The sequence below is a fragment of the Thrips palmi genome, unplaced genomic scaffold (genome assembly GCF_012932325.1).
Source record: "Thrips palmi isolate BJ-2018 unplaced genomic scaffold, TpBJ-2018v1 HiC_scaffold_10, whole genome shotgun sequence".
Classification (NCBI taxonomy): domain Eukaryota; kingdom Metazoa; phylum Arthropoda; class Insecta; order Thysanoptera; family Thripidae; genus Thrips; species Thrips palmi.
In genome coordinates this window covers 22574976-22595213 of record NW_023144621.1, presented here as the reverse complement: position 1 = coordinate 22595213, position 20238 = coordinate 22574976, and the positions used below count along the sequence as shown (strand labels likewise).

Below are 20238 nucleotides of genomic sequence, written 5' to 3'. Positions count from 1 at the left end.
GCAAGGCACACTACGAGGATGATTCGGGGTAGAGACGGGTGAGATAAGTGCAGAAATGCACAACATGCGCAGCGGAATGATTGTCGAGTAGCTTGCGCAGATGTTTGAACAGTTCGAACCGGTCTGCCAAAGTTAGTCCTCGCCGGGTGGAGCGGCCAGCGCCCCTGCCAGATAGGCAGTCCCGTCGCGCAGGCGTGCGTTGCGTTGCCTTCCCAGCGGGCGGCCAGCGCCCCTGCCAGATAGGCAGTCCCGTCGCGCAGGCGTGCTTAGCGACTGCCTACCTCGCAGGCGCTTCGCAAGCCCGCCCTCCGGGCCTGGGCATGGCCTGGACATGGCCTGGGCGGACATGGCCATCCGCCCCTTCGTGCCACGCGGAGAATGTGGTAACAGGGTGAACGCGTCCCCCGAGTCTCCTCACATGAGATCAGCACGGGTCGTGCGGTTTGGCCGAAATTGCAAGTACGTGTATTGGGTGCCTGGTACGTAATCGGACGTAAGCGCATTTGTATTGTGTTGGTTTCCTCGCGCCCCTATTCTGTCGGCTAATCTGTACGGCAAAGTAAAAGTCGTTGATCCCACAAATAAATTTGTCGCTTGGAAGCAAAATAACTACAATTTATACTTTACACAATCTTTTCTTTGTGTTACGGAATTAACGAGTTTATATATTTGTCGGATCAATGACTTTCTTTCCTCCGTGCGTGACATAAGCATGCAAACCGGGGGATGACGAGTACGTAAATAGATATGATTCTTGACAAAATTTGGTTCATTTTGATATTGTTTTTAATTCTATTCGTCTTGGCGATCGACAAATCGGACTTATACAATCTTTGTGCACAAAAACCATGGTTTTTGGATTTGGACACTTCCAGCGCACGCACTTGTATTCGTTTGAAAGGAAACTGCACACGGTTAGTCTCGGTCCTGAAAGATTCAGGACCGGAACGGGTCCTCGAGTAACCAGGACACCTGTTTCCAGGACGGGGGTGGCGCAATTCGACCAGTTTGCCGTTTGGTCCTGGAAACGGGTGGCATTGGCGCCTTCTGTCACCAAGATCCAGGACGGTTCGGAATGTTTGGCGCTCTCGGTCCTGGAAACGAGTCTTCGGGGCTCCAAGACGTCGAAAAGAGACCAGATCGGACCAGAAAGCTTGCGCGCCGCACCCAGGTCGGCCACAGACCTGGTTCTGGTTTGCTGCGCCCCTGGCAGGTCACGGCTGACAGTCGCCCTGCGGTCCAGGTCGGCCGTCATTCCTGGATCTGGTTTCTGCGCACCTGGTTGGTGTGGCGCCGCCAGTGTCAGTTCCATCCAGGTCGGCCGCCAGTTCTGGCTCTGGTTCGCAGCGCGCGCGCCTGGAAAGCAGACCACCCACGCGAGGTGGGTTGCCTACCATGCCCCTTCCTCCACCCCTTTTGCACCACTTCCCTTAGTGGACTGCGCCAACGAGAGGATGGGTTAATCATTTCCTGAGTCGCACGATCCCCAAAATCGAGTTCTCGGATTTCGACCAAACTCGGTAAATTCTTACCTCGGGTGCCCAAGAATACCCAAAAATTCTCAGAAAAAATATTCTGTATTGGGTTTGATTATTTGCTTCGAAGACACCAAAAAAATCCTTAAATAGTTGTAATTCAGTGAAAATTTTCCAAAAATGTCCCAAAACTCCTGGCATATCTTTGCATTAAATGCCATCTACTTCTACTGAGAAATGGTTAAGAAGTCCAGAAACTTGAATTTCCGGAAAATAAGAGTGACATACTTTTAGCGTTTACTTGATTGAGTGTAGCTCAGCCACAGTGTAAAGTAAACAAACAGGACAGCCAACCTGGCAAAGCAAATATCGCATCTGAGAACCCTATACCTGTAAAGGCGGCCTTTCTTTATTGTAGGTTGGCAACATTCAGAACCGGTAATTGTGTTGTTCTTTTAAACATAGCAACTATTTATGGTTAAATTCATGCTCCGTTCAACATACCTAAAATTCCTCCCAAACAGTTAGAAAGCTTCAAAACTAGGAATAATGTATAAAAATATGGTTAAAACCGCCAATGTAGCTTTGTAAACCTCTGATTACCTCATGATACACCTAATAGCCTCTTACTAAGTAACTATTAAAATTTGTCACTAGGGAGGCACTTACAATGCCCTGAACCCAGTCACAAAGCCTTTTTCTCCTATTTAGGCATTTACTTTAAAAACCTTCTTGCGCAGACTATTTTGTCGTAAAAGGTTGGCCTAGAAAATAGACAAATATGAGGGACTTTTCAGCTTGAAAAGGTTACAATTAACTAGGGGTACGCGCCGTTTTGAGTGGGCGCGTAGTGTGGCTGAGCGATGCGAATTTGTGCACTTCGGACTGCAGCTTGTGGGCTCATATTGAGTGAAATGTAGGTCTAGGGTATAAATGGGAGTGATTTTTGTTATCAGCATACAAAAAACTGTTGGGATCAACGTCAAACTCGATTCCAAAATTTTGGTCCAAAATTGGTTGAAATTCGGTTATGCGTGAGTCTGGGAAAAATTTGGAAGTCATTTTTGAGCTCAGCGCACCAAAAACTGCAGGAAACGATAAAAAACTTGATTTGAAAATTTTGGTCCAAAATTACCTAATTTGGGATGAAAATATAAGTCTGGAGTCGAAATGGAGGTGATTTTCGTTATCAGCACACAAAAAACTGTTGGGATCAACATCAAACTCCATTCAAAAATTTTTGGCCAAATTTGGTAAAAATTGGGTAAAGCTTGAGTCTGGGAAAAATTTGGAAGTTATTTTTGAGTTCACCTCATCAAACACTGCAGGAAACAATATAAAACTCGACCTGAAAATTTTGGTCCGAAATGACCTAATTTGAGATGAAAATACAAGTCTGAAGTAGAGATGGAAGTGGTTTTCATAATCAGCACTCCAAAAACTCCAAGAATCAATATGAGATTCGATTGAAAAATATTGATATCAAATTGATCAATAATGGGTAAAGAATGGGTCTGGGTTTGTCTTCATGGATTACCCTTTGTCGTCACCAGTACCCTAATGCCACACCAATGCGATTCCTTCAGTCGAGTAACATTCCATTGCCAGCATTCAATCGCTTAATTAGCTACTCGTCTGCTTGACTCACTATTCGATACATCTTTTTCTTCAAACTAATGAATTCACAAATTTATTAGTTATATTTGAAAAGCCTTTTTGTCATTCTTTCATTTAAAACCAGTGAATTGAACAATATAGACTGGAATATGTAATCATAGTTTTTATTAAGTGACTCAGTTTAGGGCAGGCTGATCTGAAGCATTCGACGGAGAACAAGTTTTGTCGAATTCAGTGAATCGTCTCATGAAGTCAAATGCAGAGGCCACTTGTTGCTCAATACGCCACCTTAATTTACCTTATTCATGCCTCTTGATATTTTATCTTTAGAGTAAAAGAATACAGTATAGTATTAACATTGGGCTTACATTGAGAAAGCCAGCTTTCAAATCGTTACCAATACTTGGTTCCAGTTGTCGGACACAAGCTTTGGTGACCCGGGTGGAAGGATCTGCAGTTAAAACTATATGACAAAACAGGAGTTTTTCTGTTGTAAAATGTATTGTTTTAAGTGAAAAAAAAATTAAAAAATCAAGAAGTTGAAAGTAACTTTTAAGAGAAAAAAAATTGTAGTTAAACTGTAGTCAACTGCAGTAAAACTGCAGTTTAACTATGCAAAAACTACCAGTTATTTGGAACAACTATAGTTTCTCCCTCATTTTCGAGCTAGTTAAACTGCAGTCAAACTGCAGTTCAACCTTAGTTTCGAACAACTTAAAAGCCATTTGAAATAACTAGACAGAGAGTAGTTGGGGTTCAGTTTTCGAAAAGAGAGTGAAAATTCAAAATAGAGCCTCAGCCCTGTTATCATTTTGCCACCTTAGGTGTTTACAACCTTAGGTGTTAGTGAGTGAAGTCACCTCCTCTCGGAGTTGATCACTCGTAAAAAATATACTTCGCATCGAGGACTGATGCACTTGGAGGCACAGCGATCGGAGCCTAACCAAACTACGACCCGTAGCCGTACTCGAGAGGAAAGTTGTACTCAAAGTTATTTCCCTAATATTCCACCTATCGAGGTCAATCCTTTTGTGGTAGAGTCATAGCATCTCAAATATTTGCCCTGCACAGAGTTTGACCCAAAAATATTCCTCTGATCGGCTGCAAGAACACTTTTAACTCGAAGACGTAAATGATGCGACACTAGCACCACCTAGCGGATGATGCACTAAGTGTCCATTTTTGCGGTAGTCAATATGCTTTGCTCCAACTTCACTCAACGAAAGTGTTATTAAATACTACTAGCATGTTATATTATGTTTATTTTAAAAAGGGTATATGAAGGACTTAACAGAATTACTTTGATTTAGATTTAATAAAAAAAAAATCAAAACTAAGAATTTTTCTACATCTTTTAAACTACAAGCAATTTTAGAGTAATCCTATGTAAAGTTGTAGTCCTCTTCATGACAAACTTGCATTTTATTACCAATTTTAATTTTAAACTGTCAGTATAAAAAATGTAAGCGCAAAATATTTTGGACCTTTGCGACAATTCAGTTTACGTAAACTTGTCGCAGACTTAAGGTTACTTTGTCTCTCGAGGGAGGCTAACTTTAAAAAGGGGAAACTTGCATAAATTTTTAAACATCGAACAACTATACCATTTAAAGTAAAGCCAACTGTATTAGCTATAAACATTAAACGTTTGCTTTTAACCTGATACTTTTTTTAAAGGGAGATGACAAAAAATTCAACGTAAACCTCATCTGCTTTAAAAGCAATGAAGCAGCCACTGTAATTTTGAGTTCCCCTAGTGGTATGTAACTTTTACTTGATACAACTAGAAGATTGCATAAGAAGTATGGAAACGTACTAGTTTTGAGACATAACTATCAACGTTAGTATGTCGATAAGAGAATATGTTTAAAATACATACTAAGTACGGAAACATACTAGATGAGAGACAGTTTTTGAATATTTATTTTCAGCAGTCGCTTTACTTCCAGAAATGGATATTAAGTAAATTGTAACTGAAACTTAAACTGAACCTCCAACTGAACTTCAAATCAACACTAAAACAACATTGTGAACTGACAGAAAACTACAATTTCAACTGCAAAGTGGAATTGTATTTAGTCTTCAGTTTCTTTTTAAAACTAACTTTAGTTCGGGAACTGCAGTTTTGGTACTGTAGTTGAAACTACAGTTTAACTAAAGATCCTTCCACCCGGGGAAGTGAAAGGAATCGTCCCATTAAAAGCAATTACCAAGTCACCCACCGCTCAAAACCTGAATCGTCTCATTGAACCCAATATCAGTTCAAAATCTGTTAGCACTAAATATATGGATTATTTATTGCACAAAATACATCTATTTATGGATTCTTTTGATCAATAGATGTAAGTACTAGAATATTTATGTTAGCTTGCAGCATTGCAATAGAGTGTCATTTCCCCGAGACAAACCAAGACAATTAACATGTTTCAACAGAAGTTATTCATGCATTTACCTGATTTTATTGGCTGATTTACTATGAATTTGAAAAATTAGGATAGTATCAGAGAGAATAAAATCAGTAGATGCACACAAAGGCAAAGAAAACATTCTATTTACAATCCACAACTACACTCAGTGCACTGACCTGTTCCCCTGTGACGGGAGAGGGGGAAGAGGGGAACGAAACACGTAAACCATTCTCACATTTAGTTTCCGTATTTTTCTCTGTTGACACCCCGGAAGGGTTTCAATCATTCTAGAATGTTAAAAAACTATCTCAGTACCTATTTGAGAACCCCTTTGCTCTTTAGTTTGTTTATTTGCATAAGTGCCGTCCCGTCTTGCAGACGGCTTGCAAGCGCGGCAGCCAGTATGAGAAATTGGTCCGCCACACGCTGCTACCAACCTAAACACGCTAATTACCTAGTTCAAAATGATGTTTTGAATATTTCAAACGATGATAATTGTTAATCTGAGATAAACTCCCCCTGTAGGATGTTTAGGAGACATCAGGTGTGAAATTTGGATACTATTCGTTCAGTAGTTGCTGAGAAACGTGAGTGATTACATACAGAGAGACAGAGAGAGAGACAGACAGACAGACGCACGACCAGTCACTTTTCGGAGCGCCCAAACACGGCAAGGGCTTCGCTATCGCTCAGCCAAAATAATATAATGGAAATTTTGAGCTATGCAGAATTTTTTGAAAATGAATCGAAGAAGTGAAAAATGTCAAGGTCATCCATTTACGACAAAGTAGTATCCGCAAGAAGATTTTACAGATACAGCCAAAGTAGGCCCGAAAAGTCTCTTCGACTGGGCTCAGAGCCTGGCATGTGCCTTCAAAAGTCAAATTTTAGTCTCCTCAAAAAAGATTTTGTATTCCGAACAAATCATGACAGTGGGATCCATTTGGAAAATAGCAAGATTTTCACCAGAACCTCCCCTTAAACAAGGTAGGTTTACGCCAGATCGCGTCTTGTCGTAACAGGCTTCGCGATGTCTCGCTGCCTGTTCCTCCAATCCACGCCTGGCGTACCTACCTTGGCCTGCGGCGCTAGCCTGCCTGCGGCAGGCAATGGCTCGTCCACTGTCGATTATTTTTTAACTTGTTGAATGCTGGGGGCTCCGCCCCCCAGACCCCCCTTTCTCCAAGCCAGAAGTGACCTATCTGCAGAAAGCTCTGTTTTTCGCCGTTTTTTAGGTGTTTTTCGGCTATAAAAACTGAACCAGTTGAGCTAGGATAGTGAAATTTCGCGTGTGCCGAGCCAAGGACATACCCAAAAAGTGTGCAAAATCTCATTGAGATCGGCCGAGCTGTTCAGGAGGAGTAGTGCGGACACACAGACAGACAGACAAACAGACAGACAGGAAAAACTTTTCAACCCCACAGGAGTAACAGGCTTCGCTATCGCTCAGCCAAAAACGTAGCCCTTATTTTGTGGAATTTAAAGTTTCTGGGCTTCTTAGCCATTTCTCAGTAAAAGTAGATGACATAATGCAAAGATATGCCAGGAGTTCTGGGTCATTTTTTGGAAAATTTTCACTGAATTACAACTATTTAGTAATTTTTTCAGGTGTCTTCGTAGCAAATAATCAAACCCAATACAGAATATTTTTTCTGAGAATTTTTGGGTATTCTTGGGCACCCAAGGAAAGAATTTACCGAGTTTGGTCGAAATCCGAGAACTCGATTTTGGGGATCGTGCGACTCAGGAAATGATTAACCCATCCTCTCGTTGGCGCAGTCCACTAAGGGAAGTGGTGCAAAAGGGGTGGAGGAAGGGGCATGGTAGGCAACCCACCTCGCGTGGGTGGTCTGCTTTCCAGGCGCGCGCGCTGCGAACCAGAGCCAGAACTGGCGGCCGACCTGGATGGAACTGACACTGGCGGCGCCACACCAACCAGGTGCGCAGAAACCAGATCCAGGAATGACGGCCGACCTGGACCGCAGGGCGACTGTCAGCCGTGACCTGCCAGGGGCGCAGCAAACCAGAACCAGGTCTGTGGCCGACCTGGGTGCGGCGCGCAAGCTTTCTGGTCCGATCTGGTCTCTTTTCGACGTCTTGGAGCCCCGAAGACTCGTTTCCAGGACCGAGAGCGCCAAACATTCCGAACCGTCCTGGATCTTGGTGACAGAAGACGCCAATGCCACCCGTTTCCAGGACCAAACGGCAAACTGGTCGAATTGCGCCACCCCCGTCCTGGAAACAGGTGTCCTGGTTACTCGAGGACCCGTTCCGGTCCTGAATCTTTCAGGACCGAGACTAACCGTGCATTGGATGGATTGCCTCATTTGGTCACGTTAACGCCCGTGTGAACTTTTTAGCAGATGATACCTTTACTTTCAAAGATACCTAAAACTACAACTACAAGACACATAAAAGTGTCAGCTAGCTTTTACTCGAGAGTCCAAAAACCAAGTGCGTATCCTAAGAATATAATGGGGGCTGGCTGCCGGGGCGGGATGGTGCGTCTGGCTGGCTGTGGCTGGCTGCGGCGCAGCCTGCGCGGAATTCGACAACGGCACCCCGTCCTCGCGCGCGACGGCCTGCGCGCAACATTGACAATCCCTCCCCGCTACAGCGCAGAGGCACCGGATGCTCGCAATCCAACGGGCACGGCGCGGCGGTGCAGGCCACGGCACAAAGGACTCAGATTTTAAATACTATCTTTGGAATGAGCCCATACTACCCCGTAGAAGAAAACCAAACGAGTATCACCTGCTTTCATTAACGTTCGTTGAATGAGATTTTTTTTGTGGATAAATTTCTTTATCCCCGAAACGGTAAATTTACCTTTTGAAGGATGAGGGAGAGGGGAGGTGAAAGGAAAAAATACCATGAGAGTAAATTAAACCATGCAAGACGAATTCCGTCGATAATCACTTATGCACTCAGCCATGCTGTTCATAAATCATGTATTTAATATGTCATGTATTTTGTTTTTGTAGTTCCTTTAAAAACAGGAATGAGATTTTTAGACGGCTTTGAGTGAAACGAGTCGCGGTGAGAGAGGGTCTGAAGGCTCGTTTGAGTGTTGTTCAAGTCTAGAAGACAGCCTAGGTGCGTTGTAAAAACTCCATGTCACTTCATGACAAAATTATGGATGACTTGTAATCACTTACAAATGGTGACAGTTACAAATTCATCAAAGCTCTGGAACGTGACAACTATATCAGCATTGTTTTGATTACATTCATGTAAAAAATAGCCTTGAAAACGTCATCAAGTGAAAGTCAAAATTTTCAGTGTCTCCCCTCCCGCTTCCTTTCTCTTTCTCTCTCTCTCTCTCCCTCTCTCTCCCTCTCTCTCTCTCTCTCTCTCTCTCTCTCTCTCTCTCTCTCTCTCTCTCTCTCTCTCTCTCTCTCTCTCTCTCTCTCTCTCTCTCTCTCTCTCTCTCTCTGTGTGGCGGTAGCGTTTGGGAATCGCTCCACCAATCTGGCGGCGTGTGCGTTGGCGCTGGCCTGTTGCTCGACTGCACCTACAATGTAATGCACTGTTCGGTTTTCGAGCCGAGAAGCGCGGTGGACGCGACGTGGCACTGCACTTAGCCTTTTCCAACTTGTTGAATATGGCAGTGTACCCGCTGCTGCAGGTCGTCCCCGCCGTGCCACATGCCACACGCCAAGCCCCGCCGCACAGTGGGCCCGGTGGATGCGGTCAAAATTAAGGAATCGTTTTGAGCTCCAGAGTCGCTAAATGGGACTAGGACCGAACGTATGACCCCACAAAATGGATTGCTCTCCGAACGAGGAATCCATTGGTGGGGTCCGTTCGAGTCATGTTTAGCTAGAGATTCAAAACGCGCCTGGAGTTTTCGCCGCGTCCACCGGTCTTCTGGCCCACTGCGCCGCCAACCCCGTCTGACACTGCACTCGATGAGGACTATCGCAATTCACTGTGACCGCACATAATGGCGTACGACGGGCCAGCCAATCAACGGCCGCTATTTGCCAGCAAACACGGGTATCTGCACAGAAGCAGGGTGGCGATAAGCGGCGCACGAGTGCTGCATCGCCGCAGCACTGCGGGCAGCACTACGGGCAGCACTGCCGCACCGATGTCCGATTACGGCGTAGCGGGCCATGGCGGGTCCACGTTGTAATCGGGGATGGGGCTCCAAATGCGGGGGATGAGATGAAGTTCGGAATGAAGCGACGCCACGGCGCTGCTTCCGTCACAGTGTCACATGCACGAAAACAAACCTCCGGTTTGCGGCGAACGGGAAACGCCTATACTCTACAAATCCAAAAGCGGACATTGTATGCTCTACCTGGAGCATGCCTGCAAGCACGCTCCAGCTAGCGCATGCCTGCCAAGCATGCACTAACTAGTGCATACATGCCAAGTACACGCTTACTGAAGCATGCATCTAGTGCATAAGGGATAGGGAGTTGTCTGCATCAGGAATAAGCGTGTACATGGCATGTCTGCACTAGTAAGTGCCTGCTTGGCAGGCGCGCTAGCTAGAGCGTGCTTGCAGGCATGCTCCAGGTAGAGCGTACAATGTACGCTTTTGGATTTGTAGAGTACCAAAACCCCGACTTGCAGAGTTTGGCCGTCCGGAGGTCTCGACAAAGGGAATGGCAACCCGGCGGGAAAATGTCGCGCAGGCTGCGAGCTAGTTGCTAGGTCAGGACTCCTGCGGCCATGCCATGCCGTGCCATGCCATGCCATGCCATGCCATGCGGCCCGGCAGACGACAACACCCTCCGCTCCGCCCTGTCCGGCCCTGTCGCCTCGTCGCGAGCCTCGTCGCCACCTGACGGGGAAGCGGAGATAGGCGTGAGGTGAGGGGATTGGTGGTCATTCTGCATTGATCGCTCTCATAAAAGGCTTGTGGGGTCAGGCCGTCAGCCCGTCTCTCTCTGTCCACGTCCTCGCACGCTCGCCCCCTTTGTTCCTCGGTGCCGGCGAGCTTGTCGCCTTACAGTGTGCCCGGTGTGCCGCACGGCTCCTATGCTCTGCAAACTCAACAGCGTACTCAGTACACTCTCTTTAGAGTGTACTCATGAGTACACTATCTTAAGCGTGTACTCATAAGTACACTCTCTTCAGCGTGTATTCGCGAGTACACTTCCACGAACGTGTACTCAGCTGCATATATTTTACCGACCTAAGCACACTCCGGCTGCAGTGTACTCAGCTAAGCACACTCTCGTTGCAGTGTACTCAGCTAAGCACACTCTCGTTGCCGTGTACTCAGCTGAGCACACTCTCGTAGGAGTGTGCTTGTGAGTACACGCCGAACAGAGTGTACTGAGCACACTGTAGAGTTTGCAGAGTGTTGAACGGAGAAATGATAGACCGGAAAGCGGGGATTTTTGTCGTTTTTTGAGTTGTTTTCTTTGAGCGAAACTTCCAAGGGAATGGATAGTGGAATGTAATTTCAAGCCCTTCTCGTGCGGCCCGGCCGTTTCGGTGACGAAGTGAAACCGACCAAGCCTGTGAGCTGAGAGGTGGCTTCCATGCGTGGATCGCGGCCAAGGCGAACCAAGGGGACTTGTTGCCCGTTGTTCTTCCAATAAGGAGGGGCCGTGGCCAAAAAGTGCCAAGTCCATTAGCAAAGGGGCCAAGGCGCCTGGAGCGCTGCGAACAGGCTCTGATTGGTCCAAGAGATGCACCACGGCCGAGGTCCGAGGGGCCCAAAACGGTGGCCCCGCTAGCCATGCGCTAGCCCACATCAGCTGGTGGCCAGAACAGCGTCACTGGCCGACGTCGCGGCCTCGCGGGCCGCTTTGAGGAGGCGAAGGGTCGCGTCGTAAGGCGTAGCCAAAGCCTAGCCGGCCCTAAGGTTGGGGTGTGATAAGTCAAGTCCACAGGTTAGCTGGATGCTGGCGTGAAGGGCGAGGGGGTCCGGCATGACCGGGCATGGCCGGGCATGGCCCGCACGCCCAGGTCCATGCTCGTCCACGGCGTTCGTTGCCTAGCGTGGCGGCGGTGGCAGTCCTCGGCGGGGGTGGGCGCCGAGAGAAGGAGGCAAGCCCCAGCGGGGGAAGGGGTGGGGGAAGGGGGAGGCAGGGCAAGTCCGTAGGGGCCACCGCAACACGCACACGCGCGCTCACACCCACACACGCACACTCTTACACGCGAGCCTGCTCGCGGGCCAAACCGTCTGTCAGTCCTGCCGCGTACGCACGCACCAATACACATGCAGGCGCGCCAGCATACACACACACTCACACAAACACACGCACACATGCAGAGCTACTTATGACCCTACTGAGAACCGGGTCGGGATGGGCGGGAGATGCACACACACGCGCACACGCGATCACACTGACATGACGCATGCACGCACACAGTCAACAGATGACACTCACCTTCGCAGCTGTAGCCTTGCCCGATGAGCCCCCACAGCATGTCCCCGCAGTGGTGGCAGTAGGTCGGCCTGTGGTACGTCTTCTTGGTGAAGCTGTGTCCGAGGCTGTGGCCGTGGCCCGTCCCGGTGGCTTGGCCCGTGGACGAGGCCGTGGCCGTGGCCGTCGCGTCGTGCGCCGTGGCGGACGCCATCATCCCAGGCGCTGCTCAGCCTGCTCAGCGCTCGCGTCGCGTCGCAGGGCCGTGGCCGTGGCCGAGGCCAGCCGCAGCCGAGGCCTGCCCCAGGCGGTGGGCCAGGCGCCACGATCTCACCGTGCTATCGCGCACCGTGCCATATCACATGTCTAGGTGATCTCGGAACCGAACGCGAACATGGTAGCGCCTGAGGGAGCCCCTGCAGCAGCCCCTGCAGCTCACATGGCACGCCCAGAGGCACGCCGAGGGGGGCATTTCCTCCCCGCGCAGCTGACCATCACTCGACCAGGGATAGGTGCCTCTCCGCCTCCTCCGCGCATGGGGGAGACTCGGACGGCCGGGGCAGGACGACACCGCACCGCACCGCACCGCGCAGACGCCCAAGCGCCACTGGGCCCACTGGGGCAGGCAGCCAGGCTGCCAGGCTGCCGCAGGCACGCAGGGCTGTCCCGCTACGCCGCCAAGGCTGGGCTGGGCTGGCTGGGCTGGCTGGGCTGGCCGGGGAGGGCGGCGAGCCGAGCCAGTCCGCGGGGGTCGAGAGCACACGGAGCGCGAGAGGGCTGGGCGGGCTGGGCTGCCCGGGTGAGGGGGGCGTGGCGGCGGCGAGGCGGCAGCGAGGCGCGGGGCGGCACGCGGCCCCAGAGCCCGACCGAGTTTCGGGATCACGGCCTCCTGAATGCGCTCGCGGCTCCCCCTCGACGCTCGCAGCGACGCGCCCCACAGAACCCTTCACCGACACGCCAAAAAAACGGAAACGACATCTCCGAAAAGCCAGCCGACTCGCCAGCACGCCGTTCCTCCCTGCAAAGCCGACGCCCCAAGGGCTGCGACTCTCCCCGGCCGTGGCGCCGTGCCGTGGCGCCGTGGCGCGCGAGGGGTGTGGGGCGTCGAGCCGAGCGCGGCCGAACGCGGTGCCCGAGCGTCGCGACGCCGAGCCGAGCGTCGGGCCGTGCCGTCACGGGCTTTGGGCTGCGCTAGGCTGCGCTCCGCCTTGCTGTCCGGGGCCTCCGCACAGGGGGCGCCAAGTCGCAGCCAGGCCATCAATACTACGTAGTGACGTCACTGCCGCCCCTCCACCCCGCGGCCGGGCCCGCCCCTACCCGCCCCTGCGCGCCGCGCGGCGTGGCCAGGCGTGGCGATGGTGGCGCAAGCACTCAGCCCTAGCGGCCCAAGCCCTGCCAAGCCCTGCCTCGGCGGCCAGGCCCTTGTGGCTGTAGCGCTGTAGCCCTGTGCGCCCCGCCCTACCCGCCCATCCGCTGGCTGGCACCTGTCACAGGGTCGGCTCCTCTGCCCTGTCCGAGGCCCCGCAGCCCTCGGCGCCCTCGCCCTGGTTGAGGGTGGAACGGTGGAACGGCCCCAGACGAGACGAGAGGTCCATGCTGGATCAACGGTCGGGGGCTCTGATTCAAAGCGCCAGCCTCCATCCCCATCCCGCATCTGCTTTCCAACTCCGCGAGAGACTTTCACTTGCCCCAAACCGCAGAGCACCCCTCGGTACAGTACTAACAGTCAAATCTGAAATGACCTCCGGCCCCTTTCCCCCCAAATATAATGAGGACAAAGCTCACGCCCCACCGTAGACGGATTGGAACGGTGGAAAAGCGGCCACGCTGGACCACAGCCTCCCCCCCTCCCCCCTTGCGTGCACAGGGCCGGGGTGCGCCGTCCTGCCCTGGCCGAAGCGCATGTCATTTCGAAACACGAACCTGGCAGAGGCAGATCGCATCAGAGCACGTGCGAGTCCATAGTGAACAGATTCCGGGTGAGAAATGTAAGAAAGGAAACGGTTTTCTTATTGACTAAAGCATATTATTTATCCTATTAAATACATTTGTCGGTCAATTCACACTTTCTCAACAGGAAGCAATTACAATAAATGCAAGGTCACAAACACTAGATAAAAAAATGGTTCAAAATTACCGGCTGGCGCACAGGTTTCAAAAAAAATTGAATAGTCTCCCCACAAGGAGATACAATGCGGTATGATCACACAATGGAAGATGATTTGAAGATTGCTGGGTGTTCTCAGTATGGCCTGCTGCGATGATCCCTTCCTCTGTCACTGCAAAACAGAAAACAAAATGCAAAGTCAAACACCTGTTTAGACTCGAAGCCATTGTACCAGAGCCGCTTCGTGAGATGGTAAACTGACCCGCCGCCACCGCCGCCGCCCATGCCTCCCCTCATCGGGCCGCCGCTGCCGCGTCCCCGGAAACCGCCGCCCCTGTCGCCACCGCGGCCACCGCGGAAGCCGCCCCGGTCGCCGCCGCCGCGGCCACGTCCCCCACTGCCACCTGCAACAAACATCGCCGTTAACACACTCCATCCCCTTGGGCCGTGGCAAGCCTGTGCCAGGAAGGGTTGCATTCATTGCAATGGCAATCCAAGCAGACAAGACACTTACGGTCGCCACCGCCTGCACCCTCTGGCCTGTCTTCACCACACCGATTGCACTGTTGTCTCCAGGCGAAATTAGTGTTACTGCAGCTAGGATTCGTACACCTCCAATCACCCTCGCGACCAAAGCCTGCAAATATTTTTAAAAATTGAAATCAGACCAGCGTTAATATTGTAAAGGGAGGATGGTCGTTTCGTTTTAAGATAATACTGACCGCCGCCGCCGCCTCCACCACCGCCTCCTCCTGAACGGTCTCCACCATCGCGGCCGCCAAATCCACCCCGGTCTCCGCCACGGTCTCCGTAGCCTCCGCGGTCACCGCCACGGTCACCACCGCGGTCACCGAAGCCGCCGCCTCCGCCACGGCCGAAGCCGCGGCCACCTCCGCGGCCGCCTCCCCGCATGCCGTAGTTGTCCCGCTTCGTAGCGAGCTGGACTTTGATGCTGGAGCCCTTGAAGTCCTTGCCTGGATGAGGAGTCAAAAATCATGTTAGAGTTGTAAACAGACGAACGTGCTGCAAGCGCGATTTGGTTGCACGCGATACGTACCATCAAACCATTGAATGGCTGATCTGGCTGTGTGGGCATCATCATATGTGACTGTTGCTTCACCCTTGGACTTTCCAGTGTTCTTGTCATTGTACATCCAAATCTTGGGCCTCATAGTTTTCTTGTCGGTCTAAAAGAAACACACGTTTCAGTATCTCACTTGGAAAAGCGACTGCACGCAATGCAGTTCCACCATCCAGTACAAACCTTGATAATTCCAATAGCTCCGAAGTGCGTGCGAACATCGTCTTCAGTCAAAGAGGGGGACATTCCAGATATGAAAATGGTATCTTCCTGTACGATGAAGTCATCCCGGCCGGAAGATCCTCTATCCCCGCCGCCGCCGCGAGAACCTCCGTCGTAGCCACCTGATGCAAGGACACTTGTTAGAAGGTTGGCACAGTAACAAATTTCGCAGAGCTTATGAAATAGTTAAGGCGAGTAGGGGCAAGTGGGAAGAAGTTACTTTTAAGCTAACTATGGAAACAAGGGACAACATCACACTTTTGGTTTGGAACCATGTGGTCGCATAAAATTAAAAAATGGCCATCAACTTAAACCAATTTGAACCTAAGCCTAAGAAAATACTGATGGCAATATTGGTTTCATTTCACAGACATTGATAATACTTTTATTTTAAAGCGGCCAATAGTCCCAATAGTAATGCCTTTAGTTCTTTTCTTTAAGTACACCTGTAAAATGCTTGAATATGTGCTCATGAAAATAAGATTAGCCTGTCTAAATCTGCTGAAATTTTGGTGGTACTAGTTTTGGGGGCTACACTGGGGTAATAGGCAGAAGGATGCGAGATTCAAGACCCATCCATATATAAATGCTAATAAACCACCACAATAGTTAGGGGAATTGAGTAGAGGGAGCATTTTGCAGATAGCAGAGAATGAAACTGCAAAGGGCACAATAGCCTCATTTGAGGAAACATAGCATAAGATGTGCCCCACAGTAAACCATGCATGACATTCACACCACTGTTCTTAAGTTATCTTGGCCTCAAGTCTCAAGCCATACCAGAATGAAAATAACCGCAGTTGGAAAGGCAGTCATTGATTGGTACACACACATGTACGGTTCGATGGGAATACCAGTCTTCGACACTACACACATCCTTCAAAAAAACCTCACCTCACAACCTAAACTAGACTTGAGGCTGATCTATGTTAAACCTGGCTTGCACAGGTCACAACCACTTGGTACTGATACACAGTTCAGCTAAGCAGATCAAAATGTTAAAAAATTAATTTCAGCAGTTTGTGATTAAGTACCAATTGAGTACCAATTGTGAAGTACCACACCACCTTGAGGGAAGTTGGCTGTTGCAGCACCAGTAAGAACCACTTGTCTCATTACTAATTAAACCCCCATTAAATAAAATGAGAAGCATCTTAAGAGTCACTGACCGTCTGTGACCATCTGACATCCGTGAGTCACTTATAATCCTCACCAGATTCATTCTTAAGGCACACAACACCCATTCTTGACCAAAAACCAAAATAGTATTATAGAAATCAGTTAAGTTGAACTTGAATGTACAATTCACAAGATAACCAAATGTACTTGTAATAAACAATATAAAGATATTAGTAAAAAAATTTATTATGTAATTTTATAATGAAAATAAATTTACTGTTTAGCAAAAATCATGGGACTGGGACTGGGAATGAGATTGAAGATTTCCATTGTTACTTAGGAGTGCCCCCTCCCCTTTTCCCCACCACACACACACACACACACTAACACACAAACAAAACTAGACAGAAGATTCAACCCACTGTAATTTTGGAGATATTGATGCAGACTTGGAATTACTAAAACTTGGTAAATACCAATTCACATAACATGATGTAATTAAATTTACCCCTAACTAAAATAAGCTTATAAAAAAAGAGAAAAGCAGAAGGCAGTCACCAGCTGCAGTTACCTTTATTAAAACCACCTCTGCCGCCACTGCTAAAACAGATGCAACACAACATGAGCGGGGCCGCGCAAGGCAATCTGAAGAGTTGGCCGACGTCTCAAAATCCGCTTCAATTGAAGAAGTCCGTTGTCAAGTCAGTTACGTCAGTAGAGTTTGTTGTAGTGTCACCCTAAAATGATAACTTTGTAGAGACCCCTATACCTCTGTCCATTCAAATGACAGAGTATGACACCATGAATTGTACTGTTGCAGAGCCCTATGATTCAGCGTGATGGAGCTACATACAACCATATGCTGCACTAGTGAACCATACCATTTGTAGACATTACGATACTGTACACAACTTCACCACTTTTGCACCAGCCTTGAGCTGTAAAGGTGCAATGTACCATTTCTTACCAGCAACACTAGATTTACTCAAAAGTTATAATACGGCAGGATTTACCAAGATAAACTTGTCATGAAATACCAGGATATTTGTAGAATTGATTTACCATGAGATGCATATTGACCAGTTGAAATACCAGGGGGAGGGACAACGCCCAACACACAAATAAGATACCAAGATCAGATACTAAGTTTCACGCTGATTTCTTATTAGTCTATACCCATATGAAAGGAAGTCATGTGTCTCTAGAATGACCTGTTAGAAAACTTCTTGAAAACAGAGTTAATCATTACAGTGTATTACAAATTAAACAAAATGGAACACTGTTGTTCAGTCTTTCCACTTGACAATGCAACAAGAAAGGAGAGCCAATACTCCACAGAAAACTTGACTGTCGACTTGAGAATCTTTGACAGAAAATATTGAGAAGTCTCAATAGAACTGAAAGGTTCTCCATTTCTGAGGGGATTGACACAGGACTTTTCTTGGTGCAAAAATGACAACTAATGTACACAAACAAATAAGAAGACCAAGGTAAGGCAAATAAAAGGTAAATGACTATCAAGTTTGTGAATACCATAAATATATTATTGAAAATCAAGACTTAGACTAAGCCATGACCACCACAGAATAAATTAGCTACCAATAAGATAGAAATAAAGAGGTCAGGAAATAAGAATAGTGTGTCAAGAAATCTTATTATCTTATTGTCTGTATGTACACAATCTGAAGTCATTACCTTCCATCAGCTCAATGCAACTCTTGGACACCACACATTGTCATCACCTATATATCAATGATGCCAAAAATAAGGCTTGTCCATACACTTAATGATGGTCCTTTCAGCATAAATGATCTTGTATTAAAGGTTAGATTGCATAGGATAAGTAAAACCAAAGGAAAGTTGCCGTAGCTTTACAAAACAACAAAAGAGAATTGCAAAAGTATTACAGTGGCAATGTTACCTAGAAGAAAGTCAAACCTACCCATATGCAACCTGCCTTACAGTTTAATGAAGCCTAGGATATGACACCTTTCATTGAACTGAAAATCAAAACACATTCTGGGCACATGGCCAATTACCCATCTCATATGTCCAGACCTCAACAGTTAATTTCAACTCAAGTATACGCCAACATGACTTGAATATTACCAGCTACAACCTCAGGCCACACAACCAACACCTATTAGGGATGAGCTGCCATCAAAGGCTGACCAGTAAAATATTCCTGCCTAAGATACTCAATTTTGTTCCAACTCTTCAAGCTACTGAACTGATGTGTAGCCAAACATCCAAACGCCTCAATACTGCTTCTCGAGCAAGAGTAACAATAACACTGCTTTCAATGATCTTTTAAGAGAAATAAAAATGTAACACTTACTTGTAACCTCCATTGCCCCCTCTGGGCCCACCACCATAACCGCGGTCATCGCGGCCTCTGCTGTCATCTCTACTGCGGTCATCCCGGCCACCCCTGTCATCCCGACCCCTGTCACGGTTTCCATCTAACGACACAAATCAAGTTTTAGAAGAACAAATATTAAGTAATAGAAATTATGGCAGTTCTATTTGAAGGCTCATACCATAGCGTCCTGCACTCCTATCCCTTTCCCGGTCACCACCACCACCGCCATAGCCACCTGCCGGTGACCCACCGTAGCCACCAGCAGAGGGAGGGGGACCTGAGGGTGGAGGGCCTCCGTAACCACCAGGAGCCCCTGTCTGAGGTGGCTGACTATAATTTCCAGACTGGAACTGACCACCTACGGGAGCATTATATCCACCCGTAGAGGGTGGGGGTCCTGTGAAACTTTGACCCTGATAGCCTCCACCTGGAACACATAGAAAAAACAATAATGAAAGGTTCTCTAAGAGCAACACTGCGATTAAGTATCAATAGAAAAACATACCTGGAGGTTGGGAAGGAGGAGGCTGCTGCCATCCCGAGGAAGCTCCATCGTAAGATGCTGGGGCAGGTGGGTAAGAAGGTGGTGCCACAGAGGTGTTGCCTACACCTGCTGTAGGCGGAGCTCCACCGGGTGCTGGGGCAGCTTGTGTGTAGCCTTGATAGCCTCCATACGCACCGGCACCGCCGGCGTAATTTCCGTACACTGAAACACAGATAAATTGCAATCAAGACCCTAGGACACGATTCACGAGAACCAATTCGAAACGAAATAAAGTGCGAGCCAAATTAAAGCAAAGGTATTCAAAAAGAAGCATATAGAACAGCTTCAATGGTAAAAGGACACAACTTTTTTGCCGCTAACCCTAGCCTGGCCCAAGACCAAATTGGATCTCTTCAAGGATTTAACTTTAAGCTTGGGCCCAACCCCCAGAAATTCCGCAAGTTTAATTAGGTGTAAGACAGGCAGATAAAAATTTATGTACTCTAGATAGAAGATATTCGAAATAAAATGTTTCTAGACCCGGTGGAAAAACTCAGCGTGGGGTACCAGACCGAGCTACCCAAGAAACGACGCCGCAATCAAGGCGTCACAATAACGGGTGCAGCAAACACAGAACTAACAACTGTGCTAGAAATGTACAGACTTGTACACTTGTGCTTGGATCTGAGACCCACTACACAAGCAAAATCGAGCAAATAAACAAGAAATCAAGAAATTCGTCACGCACTCACTCTCGCTATCACAATTAACAACGCGATGATGGCGTCGTCGGTGTCGGTCGAGCGGGAACGGAAGTGGACTTGTGACTTGTGGAAGTGTTGTTGTTGTTCTCCATTGCGTGGCTGTAAGACATAGAGGCGATAGAGGCCTCCGATCCCTGATTTTGTTATTTGGTCGATTTGATCACTGTACCTTCCAGACCAAGTTTTTTTTATTTTCCGATATTTTTTGGTTGATTTGACACTCTTACTATTAGCTTTGCTTCCAGTGTCGTCAAATGAGAGAGAAAC

At 48.3% G+C, this 20238-nt stretch overlaps 2 protein-coding genes across 6 annotated transcripts in view; both read right to left on the bottom strand.

Moving 5' to 3' along the window:
- The window catches only part of LOC117652407 (diacylglycerol kinase theta), a 36146-nt gene extending 24085 nt beyond the window's left edge, over positions 1-12061 (bottom strand). For both annotated transcript variants that reach the window (XM_034397301.1, XM_034397307.1), the window contains exon 1: positions 11857-12061. In XM_034397301.1, coding sequence (XP_034253192.1) covers positions 11857-12049 — 193 coding nt within the window. In that variant the 5' untranslated portion in view covers positions 12050-12061. The remainder of the gene's footprint in view (positions 1-11856) is intronic.
- Positions 12062-13841: 1780 nt separating this feature from the next.
- Positions 13842-20131, bottom strand: LOC117649225 (RNA-binding protein cabeza-like). 4 transcript variants are annotated; one of them, XM_034391787.1, is made up of 11 exons: positions 19956-20107; positions 19229-19429; positions 18902-19150; positions 18700-18823; positions 16933-16961; positions 15204-15364; positions 14997-15126; positions 14662-14913; positions 14454-14576; positions 14202-14343; positions 13842-14111 (listed from the first exon to the last, which is right to left on the bottom strand). In XM_034391787.1, coding segments are annotated over exons 1-11 (1449 nt in total). In that variant the 5' UTR covers positions 19957-20107; the 3' UTR covers positions 13842-14074. The 4 variants fall into 4 exon arrangements, with proteins under 4 accessions (XP_034247678.1, XP_034247689.1, XP_034247670.1 ...); XM_034391798.1 differs by having other exon boundaries at positions 13977-14111; positions 19960-20131; XM_034391779.1 differs by lacking the exon at positions 19956-20107 and adding an exon at positions 19872-19890 and having other exon boundaries at positions 13977-14111.
- Between the last annotated feature and the right edge of the window lie 107 nt (positions 20132-20238).